Source organism: Vicugna pacos, chromosome 10 (assembly GCF_048564905.1).
Source record: "Vicugna pacos chromosome 10, VicPac4, whole genome shotgun sequence".
Taxonomy (NCBI): domain Eukaryota; kingdom Metazoa; phylum Chordata; class Mammalia; order Artiodactyla; family Camelidae; genus Vicugna; species Vicugna pacos.
This window is the reverse complement of record NC_132996.1, coordinates 70,322,096-70,332,519: the sequence shown is the minus strand read 5'-3', so window position 1 is coordinate 70,332,519 and position 10,424 is coordinate 70,322,096. Positions and strand designations below refer to the sequence as shown.

The 10,424-nt window shown below is 49.8% G+C and overlaps 1 protein-coding gene across 3 annotated transcripts; it reads right to left on the bottom strand.

Annotated features, from left to right (window-relative positions):
• Window positions 1-398: 398 nt before the first annotated feature.
• Window positions 399-6,240, bottom strand: AIP (AHR interacting HSP90 co-chaperone). Of its 3 annotated transcripts, none has more exons than XM_006210704.4 (6): window positions 6,029-6,240; window positions 3,212-3,391; window positions 1,820-2,008; window positions 1,287-1,463; window positions 1,043-1,184; window positions 399-717 (listed from the first exon to the last, which is right to left on the bottom strand). In XM_006210704.4, the coding sequence occupies exons 1-6, from the start codon at window positions 6,125-6,127 to the stop codon at window positions 512-514; spliced, it is 993 nt and encodes a 330-aa protein (XP_006210766.1). In that variant the 5' UTR covers window positions 6,128-6,240; the 3' UTR covers window positions 399-511. The 3 variants fall into 3 exon arrangements, with proteins under 3 accessions (XP_006210766.1, XP_015100338.1, XP_072826522.1); XM_015244852.3 differs by having other exon boundaries at window positions 1,051-1,184; XM_072970421.1 differs by lacking the exon at window positions 1,820-2,008 and having other exon boundaries at window positions 6,029-6,182.
• Window positions 6,241-10,424: the final 4,184 nt, after the last annotated feature.

Here is a 10,424-nt window from a genome sequence, read left to right as displayed (position 1 = left end):
AGCCTTTCAGTTTGCTGGGGCCCAGACTTGGGTCCTCACTGGAGCCTCTGTTCCCAGAAGCTGAGGCCATGGGACCATGGGATCAGAGCAGGGAGGGCTGCACTGGGAGCCCACCTCACCTGGACACAGCCTCCTGGCTTGAGCTTCCTTTGACTCCACCTTAAGACTGAAGGCTCCCAGAAGCCTCAGCCATGGGCAGCAAAAAACACTTTCTTTGTGACAAGATCATCCTCCTCATTTCTCTCTTAGGGTCGCTGAGACCCAGAGAGGTCTCCAAGCTGGTAAAGGGGGAGCTAGGATTAGAACCCCAATCCTCTGCCTCTCAAAGCCACCCAAGTACCAGGAAAAGTGAGGTGATGACCCCGGCTCTCCCCATGGATCAGCTCGGTGGGCCCAGACACAGAGAGATAAATAAGGCTTTTATATACAGAGAAGCATGGTAGAGTTGGGGTGGGCGAACTGGCAACAGCAGCAGTGGGCTAGGCAGGGTGGCCGGGCTGGCAGGACCCCATCAGTGGGAGAAGATGCCCCGGAAGCGGGCCTTGTCCTCCTCATCCTTCTGCCGGATCCGTGCCTCGAGGGCCCTCAGCTCACGGCTCACAACGGGCGCCAGGGCGGGGTCCAGCTCCAGCACCTTGGCAAAGTCAGCCTGGGCCTCCTGGGCATTCCACACCGCCGCGTGCGCCTTGCCCCGTTTGAAGTAGGCCTTGACGTTGTCTGCAGGGGTATCAGTGGGCAACATGCACACCAGGGCATGAGGTGGGACCAGCCAGCTCCCAGACCCATCATGGGACAAAGCCCTCCTGACTTGAGGATGCCAACCCCACCCCCAAGCCCCGTGATGCCCTTGATACCTCACTGGCACAACACAGCCCATGGCCCTGCCTGGGTGGGAGAGATTTGGTCTGAGCTCCTGTGGGAGCTCAGAATGCAAGTGATACTAAAGGCTCTGCCTTGTGCCCCAGTACCCACTGGTGACAGAACACACTGCTCGCCTGACCACCCGCTGGCCCGCCCTGGCGGCCCAGTGCCCTATGCTCACCATCATACTTATTGAGGATGGAGGAGCAGTGGTCCAGCACTTCGTAATACTCTTGGGCCACCAGCTTGCACTGACAGTAGTTGAGCAGCAGCGGTGTGATCTGCTGATCCAGCTGGATCCAGTCAGGGGACCCAGGCTGTTCCTGGAGGCATGGGGCAGGGAGAGGACAAAAGATACTGAAACCTGGGCCCTCCGGCCCCCACCTCCCCACCTCCGCTCACCCACCACAGCCTCCAGGCAGCACCTTCATCTGAAGGTTCTTGAGGCAGGCGATGGCGTCATAGTACTTGACGGCAGCCTCCTTCACGTGGCCCTCGCGGTACAGCCGGTTGCCCTCCTGGTGGATGACGGGCACTGCCTTTGCCTTCTCCTCATCCGTCATTGCCCATGGGTCCTGCTGGTATGTGCCAGGGTTCTCCACCTGCCGAGATGGAGGCCAAGTCGGGGTGAGCGCCACAGCCTCCCCAGCTGCAGACCTGAGCAGCCTCTGGGCTGGCCGGGCCCAGGACATCTCCTATGTGCCCAGCACTGTGCCAGGTTCAACAAGATGGTGAACGTCCCTGCCCTCGCAGAGACCTGAAGGAAGGGGAGAGGCCCGAGGAGGAGATCCATAGGCACTGCCAGTGGTTCCACACAGGTGTCCTTGCACCTGTCCTGTCCCAACAACCCACAGTCACTGAGCCCACCAGCTCTGGGCAGGCAGGCAGGGCCAGCACCCACTCTGAAGCTGGGCGGTGGTGGTTTTGCCGAGGTGTCTGGGGCTTGGTGGCCCCTCACCTTAAGCATCTCGATGTCGAAGATGAGAGGCTGGGGGTTGTGCTGCAGGGCGTCCAGATCAGCATGGCCCAGGGAATTGTGCTCATGCATCTGGGCAATGCCGCAGCAGTGCCGCTGGCCCTCCAGGGGGTCCTTGCCGGCTGCGATGTTGCGTAGACTCTTGGCCACCAGGGGATACAGGACCACATGCTGCAGGAGAGTAAGTGGGCACCAGGGGCTCTGTCAGCGTGGGCCCAGGAGTCCAAGCCCCCTGCCCCATCACCATGTAAGAAAGGATACTGAGGCCTAGAGAGGGGCAGCAACTGACTCAGGCCCCACTCCACAGAAAGACAGGAGAGCTTTCCCTTCAGGACTGCTCCGGCCTCCCAGCCCCATATTCAGTGCAGGCCTCACTCTTGCCACCCTTTCTGGCCACCAAACCAAGTCAAGCACCTACCCCTCCACCTCCCACACAAACACACTCCCACTGTCAACCTGTCTCCCCTGTCCTTACAAACCCAGTGGAATTCTTATCTCTTTCTCCTCTTCCCAGGGTTGCAGCCCGCAAGCTGGACTCCTCACCATTACTGGGGTCCCTGCACATTCTGTTCCCAGTGTCTCTTCTTTCCTGCCCCACCCCAACCCCTTTCAGGGTCCATCTCAGAACTGGGTTCAGGGCAGCAATTTTAAAACATTCAGCGGAGACCCTCAGGCATAGGGGACCTAGCTTCTGACCTTTCACAAGGAACATCTGCTGGGATGGTGGGTGCCAGACTACCCCCACCCCAGTCTAACCAGCCCCTCCCACTGACTCTGTTGCCTGCTCAGCTAACATTCATCCAGCCAACAGATGCGTCCTGGGTCTTGGCTCTGGGCTGGCCCATACTGGGCATTTTGAAGCTAAGGTAAACAGGCCCAATCCCTGCCCTGAAGTAGCCTAGACACAGAGGACCGGATCCTGGCTATGCGGAGCATGAGGGGTTGGAGGACCCAGAGGAGGGTGTACCACCAGTAGTCACAGAAGGCTTCCTGGGGGTGGTGACCCAGGAATTCACTTTGAAGTATGAGGGAGGATCTTGGCCAAGAAGGGGATAGACAGGCAGGGAGGTGAGTGGGAGGGGGAGACCTGCAGGGCCACGTGACCATCTATAGCTTATACTTTTGCCCGACAGTGACCAGGAGCCATAGAGGTTTGAAGCAAGGAGTTGTACAGGTCATTGCATTCTAGAATCAGTCCCCTGGCTGCAGTCTGGTTAATGGAGAGGAAAAGGCAAAATAGACGTCAGGACGCCAGTGTCCTGGGGGTGTGGTACCCTGGAGGGAGTTGGTGGTGACCTAGCCAGGCCAGAGGCCCTGGGATGGGGAATTGGGCCTGGCCGGACAGACTGCAGGGAGGCGCGGGACATTGGGTACCTTGACGTCACAGTAGAACTGAGCGATCTCCCCCTCACGCATGGTGCACACGATGGTCTCCCACACAGGCAGCTTGAACTTCTTGCCGATGATGAGCTCCATGGGCTTGCCACGCACCCGGCTGTCATCCAGCACGGTGCCTTCCTTGTCACTGTGCAGAGTCCGGTAGTGGAAGGTGGCCTGAGGGTCACATATGAGATCAGGCAATGGCACAGCCCTCACCTAACCCCCCAGGACAAGCCCAGCTCTCAGTCTGCAGGTGGCACAAGGGACAGGTCTTACCCAGGGGTCACCACCTGACGTGGCTTCACCATGCCACCCAGGTGAGGAAACTGTCACAGAGAGGGAAGTAAGGGGCCCAAGTCACACGGCTAGTGGATGAACACGCTGAGATGGGAGCCCAAGCAGTCTGGCTCCATTCTTTCAATAAATACTTACTGAGCACTTACTACATACCTGAGCTCTGTGCCAGGCCCAGCAGTGAGCAAGACAGACAAAAGTCCCTGCCCCCATGGCACTCACATGGAACTTGCAGAGGAAAGAGACAGGCCTCACCCAAAACAATGTGCTACGTGGGTGGAGCTAAGTGCTAAGGCTCAGAAAACAAAATGCAGCAGGTAAGGCAGGGCGAGTTTCTGGGGGCTTCGGGGGGCGCTCTCTGCGAAGGGAACATCTAAGCAGAGATCTGAAGGGAGTAAGGGAGAAGCAAGCCAGACAGGTGCTGGGATAGAAAGGGGTGGGAATTTTCTAGGCCAGAACAGCAAGTGCAAAAGCCTTGCAGAGGGAGAGTGTGTGGTGTGCTCATGAAGCAAGAGGCCAGTGTAGTGGGGGGGTTGGGGGTGGGGAGTATGCATCATGAGGTCACCAGGTCGGCAGGGATGGACCCCAAAGGGCCTGCAGGCCATGGTGAGGACTTCGTTTTTTCACTCTGAGATAGGAGCCACTGGATGGCTCTAAGTAGAGGGACATTTCCTGATTCTGCTGGGTTCTGCTGCTGCTGGGATGAGAACAGGTTGGAGGGGGGTGAGGACAGAAGCAGGAAGGTGACTTAGGAGGTTACTGCAATACACCAAGGGAGAGACAGCGGCAGCCTGGACCAGACTGGTAAGGGGAGAAGTGGTGAGAATTGGTCAGATTCTGGGTGTATTTTGAGGAGCTGCTGTGGGATGTAAGGAGAGGAGCAGTGGAGACTGGGAGGTTTAGGGCCTTAACAACCAGAAGGCCCAGGGCTGCCCTTAACTGAGATGGGGAAGGCTTGAGTGGAACAGGTTAAGTTTAAATTGCCAACCAGACATCCAGGTGGAGATGGTGAGTAGGGAGCCAGATATCAAGATTAAGGGAGAAGTAGATATCCATTTGGGAGTCCAGACATGGGGAGTTTTTTTTTTAAAGAGATGAGCCTGTATGAGATCAGCTTAGGGTGAGTGAAGAGAGAGAAGGTCTAAAGACTGAACACTCGACAGGATATGGTTAGAGGAGCCCACAGTCTTCCCTACCCCTCCTCTGAACTCTGTTTCCGCATCAGTGAAATGGAGTCAACAACAGTAGCTACCCAACGTCGCAAGAATGACAGAAAATAAAAATATGAAGCATTTAGCACGGTGCTCCTGTGAGCATTCAATCAACATCAGTGATTGGTTATTTAATTTACCTGTCCCTATTCTTTCTGTCATTGTTCACAGATCTTTGCTATTTTTACAGTGTTTTCTCCATCTGGTGTCTGTTCCCTCCAGGAGCTTCCTTGCTAGGAACTCCTTCAAGTCCACCAACCCTCCAGCCCACAGGCGAATCCACCACATCCGCATCCGTTCTCTCATCTCAGAAAGGATCCCTCTTAGGATCACTGATCACTAGAGCTACGCAGCTCCCCTCTGCCCTCACAGTACTCACACTGGGCCTGGCTAGGATCTTTACCTGCCTGATCTTGGCATAGTTCTGGTCAGGGAACATGCCCTCATTCAGAGTAGCTCTTACTTTTGGTGTCCCCAGCCAGGATCTTTAGTCATTTGCTCAATATGCATGTCCTGTGTGACTGCTCTGCTAGGCACAGGGCCTGACCCCATAAAGTTCCTTACTCTACAGACAAGTGGCAACTGGGAAAGGCACTCCGGGTGGAGGGCACTGCATGAGCAAAAGCAGGGAAACCTGGAGATGTACACTGACTGGGGGAAGGGGCCAGAAAGGCTGGAGCTGGGGGCCTGGATGTACAAAGGAGGAAGATGTGAGGCTCTTTACTTCCCAGACTTTTTCTGTCCCGAGCATTGCCACGTAGAGCAGTCGGAACACTGCCAAAGGGTTCTGGTCTGGCCGACCTGACCTCTGGGCCTGTTCTGTAGATTTGCGCATTCCAGACCCTCAGTTTTCCCATCTAAACAATGGGAGTCAGTCTATGTTTTCAGAAGGCCCTTCCATCTATAAAAGGTCTTGAACCTTGCAATCGGGGGGCCTCTCCCCAGTCCCGAGGCCCTCCCCAGGACCCGGGTTTCGGGTTTAGGGTCTTCTCCAGCGCTGGGTCTGTGCAAGCAATGAGGTCAAACCCCTACCCACCTCCCGCAACCTGTTTAATGATAACTGACGGCCACCACGCCCAATGCGGCCAGACAACCAAGTCAGGGGGCGGGGCAGGCGCATCCGAATTCATCCGCTACTTAAATGCAGACCAATCAGCGTCGAGCTCAGCATGTGCGCGGTAGGGTCAGCGACCACTACTATCTGGGCATGCGCAATCTCTCGCCTAAGGCCTCCTCCCGCCTCCTCCCGCCTCGCATGCGCACCGCTCGCCGCGGAGGGGTTAAAGAGAGGTGAGTAAACACGAACCTTGGTTCCATCGTGAAAGTCAGGCAGCTCTCCTCGGCCCTCCTGTATCACACGCTTTTGGATCCCGTCCTCCCGGAGTCTTGCGATGATATCCGCCATCCTCCTTCCCCGCTGCTCTCTTTCGGCAACTTTCGGATTCGCTCGGCAGCTTCCGGACCTGCTTCGGCAACTTCCGACCTGAAGCCATTTTGGCTAAGGGCAGACGGCGAAAACGGCCCGAACGCGGAAGCGGACGATTGTTGGCTCTCTGCGCGGCGGCTGAGTGCGCGGGTCTGGCCAGGGGTTGGGCCTGAGACTTTCTAGGGGAGGGGAGGGACTGGGGCCTGTCAGAGAGACGCGGCCGGAGTCGGCCCAGCGGGGGCGGCCCTAGCATTTGTGTCATTGATTTGATTTGGACTGGGCCCTCCAACGTGGCCTTCTGCCAGTCTATTTAAAGTTGTAGAAGTAGTGTCACAGCATTATAGAACTAGCATGGGGCGGGGGGAGCCCATCCGTAAAGCCACCGCTTGAAACTACTATGTTTGCGACGGGAGGTTGTAGCTCAAGTGGTAGCACGCATGCTTAGCATGCAGCAGGTCCTGGGTCCAATCCCCAGCACCTACATTAAAAAAAAAAAAAAGCTAATAATAAATAAATAGACTCACTGATCTCCCCCCCAAACTTTGGGGGGGGAAACAAACTCCTATATCTGTGCATTCCTTTCTGGGCTTTTCTTTTCTTTTAGCATATCCAGCACAGTAGTCATGACTTTTGCACCCTGGATTTTTCCCATTAAAAAAATAAATAAATAAAACTAGGAGTAAGAAGGAGGGGAAAGAGGGTTTCACTATTCCTGTGGGAACTGTAAACTCCCCAAAGGAATGACAGCCCCTTGTGGAGTCCCGCGTGGGTGTGTTGTCACCACGGAATACTCCATGGTGTCTGGCACATAGTAGGTGCCCCGTGAATATTAGGGAATACACGAATGCTAGAAGTGAGGTACTTAGGAGGCTGAAACAACCTTTCTCTCCGCCTCTGGAAACGAGCTGTGAAAAATAGCTACCATGAGTCTTCCTCTCCCACTTTCCAGGTTTTAGGTAACTGAACACAGGAAGTGTCTTGGGGCGCGTGGGCTGTCTTCATCTCATCCCCATAACTGCGAAGGATTATTGTCTGTCTCCTTTGATCCACATGCTAAGTACTTCAGATACTTAGACTGGTACATTTCCCACAAGTCCCCTGAGAGAGGTGGAACCTCGGGGGTGAAAAGGAACCACGCTTTATTTGTCTTTTGCTTTTGTTTTTTACCCACACAGGAAGTTTTACAGGCAAGTTCTGCCAAATTTTGAAGCAACAGTCTGTCTTACAAAATTGTTCCAGAAAATGGTAAAAGAGGGAAAGCCAACCAACATATTTTATGAAGCTAGTTTAATACTGATCCTGAACCAGATAAGAATACCATAAGGCAAGAAAAGTATACACCCATTTTACTAATAAATATAGGTGTGAAAAATCCTAAGAGAATGTTAAGCTAGTTGAAGCCACTAGTATATATAAAAACGCATCAATAATGCTAATGAACATCATTCACAAAAAGATACTATATGATTCCATTTATACGAGGTACCTAGAATAGTCAAATTTCATAGAGACAAAGTTGAATGGCAGTTGACTTTGAGGAGAGGGGAAAAGAAGCATTGTTGTGTAATGGATATATAGTTTCAGTTTGCAGGATGAAAAACTGGAGATTGGATGTACAACAATGTGAATATAATTAATACTACTGAACTATGCATTTAAAAATGTTTAGACAGTAAATTCTATGTTATGTATATTTTACCACAATTAAAATTTTGAATTTTTTTTCTCAAAAGAAATAAGCATCAAGATCAAGCAGAGCTAATTCCAAGAATGTAAGAATGGTTTCATACTAGAAACATCCACTATTTAATTCATCACATCAGGGAACTAAAAAAGAAAAGTCAAATGGTTATTTCAAAATATGCAGAAAAAGCATTTAATGAAGTTGTGTGACTATGACAAAAACTCACAGTTAGGAAAAAAGAACAACTTTCTCAGGTTGCCAAAAGCCATATGCAATTAAGTATGATGGAATAAGTATTGACATTCCCTTCAAGATCAGGAACAAACTAAAGAATGCTCTCCATTGGTAATGCTGTTTAGCAAAGTATTAGAAGCACTGGTCAAAGCAATAAACCAAGAAAAAGAAATGAGAGTGATTATATCTACATAGAAAATCCAACAGAATCTATAGACTATTTTAACAAATTAGAGAGTTCAGCAATGTTACAGAGATATAAAATAAGCTACCAAAAATTAATAACACTCTTAACACTGTCCATAACCCACCCAATAATGCAGTAGAAAATAAGGTACCATTCCCAACAACAAAAACTGAAAGTATTTAGGAAATAAAAACACAGCCCAGAACTTTTTGGAGAAAAAAAACTTTTAAGGATATAGAAGAAGATATAACTGAAGTAACATACCTTGTTAATGACTAGAACAGTTTAACATTTAAAGCTGTGATTTCTCCTGAAATTAATCTAGAAAGTAAATGAAATCCCGTGAAAGTTGGGAGGATTGTTGAAGATTTTTGTCAAAGTTCTGTAAAGGAATAAAGGTCCATGAAAGACTAGATCAAGTTTGAAAAAGATGACCAAAGCAGGGGACTTGCCCTGCCATCTTAAACCACACTGCAAACCATAGTAATAAAAAGCACATGATACTGGCTGACAATTAGTCAAGCGGACCAAAGGAACCAAAAGAGAGCCTAACATAGATATTTATGTTAACAACAGTATACTTGGTATGTGATAAAAGTGCCACAACTATTCAGAGGAAGAAAGAACTGATTATTTGGTAGATAGTGCTGAGGAAACTGGTTCACTCTACCTCGAAATCTAGGTCTTTTCTTGCACCACTTTCAAAGGTACAAACCATAGGGTTAAGGATCTTTTGAATTGTAATAATACCTAACATTGATCAAGTACTTAATATGTGCCAGGCACTGTGTTATGCTCCTTACTATGTATTAACTCATTTAATCCTAAATTAATGCTATGAGGGAAACACTATTATTACCTCCATCTGACAAATGAGGAAACTGAGGCACAGGAAGATTGTGTAACTTGCTCAAGCAAGGCCAGGACTGGAGTGAGGTGTCATGCAAGGTTGAATCCTTTTTTTATTTTTAAAAATTGGTATTTTGTTCATCATGGATTTTTGCCTTATATCAAATAATTTTTTAAATAATGCATTAAGATATTGATCTTGCTTACTGAGTTTTTTGGTGTCCCCTTAAATTTTTCACCCAAGGGGACTTCCTCATTCCCCTCACCCTAGTCCTGGTTTTCCAAGATCCCAAAGGTAGTGAGGAGAAGACGGGAATTCCAGTACAGGCAGCTTGGCTCCAGAGTCAGTGAACTATCTTGTTGCAAGCCTTTTCTAGATAGTAAAACTATCAGGCCAGTAGAATAGATGTTGGAGAATATCTTTGTAACTTCAGAGTGAGGAAAGGCTTCAAACAAGATTCAAAGAGCACAAACCTAATGGATTTGACTATATAAAAATGAGAGCTGTTCTTTAACTAAGGGTACCTTAGACAGAGTGAGACAAAGACTGACAAGGAGGAATTATATGCAACATCAAACCCTGCAAAGGATTAATACTTAGATATGTATAGACATGTAAATCAGCAGGGAAAAGGGCTAGAAACCAAATAGAAAAAAAAATGGACAAAGGCTTTGAACAATCCACAGAAAAAGGACCACCAGAGCATGAAGAGCCGTTCACATTCTCCCATCAATAGAGAACTCAGATGAAAACGAGCCACCCCTTTAGAGTCATCAGATTGGCAAGCCATTAAAAAGCTGGAATACCGAATACTTAAGAGAAAACCAGAACCTGCGTGGTGGGTGTACAAATTTGTACAACCACTCAGGAGACCATCCATGGCACGTACCATAAAGGGATGGTGTGAAGATGTTCACAACAGCAACACATGCGATGAGGCATTGAGGCCAAGCTAAGTGTGCATCACTGAGGAGTGCATAATAAAAGAGTTGGATACTCAACATGCACAACCACATGCAACTAGCAGAAGCAAAAAACGAGATGAATGTGGAAAACAGTGTTGAGTGTAAAAATGCAAACAACAGAATGAGTATTATACATGACACCATGTTTGTAAATTGCAAACATCCACGAACAAGCCAATGCCATGTGCAGTAGAAGGCCAGGCAGGATTCAAGGATGCCAAGCCCACTGAAGTGGGTCCCACTTGGTAATGGGAGGAGGAAAGGGAGTGAAAGGGAGAGGGGAGGAGGAAAAATGGGGAAAGGAGGCAGATGAATTAACATAATTCAGGAGGCCTTGTTCATAGTGAAGATGTGTC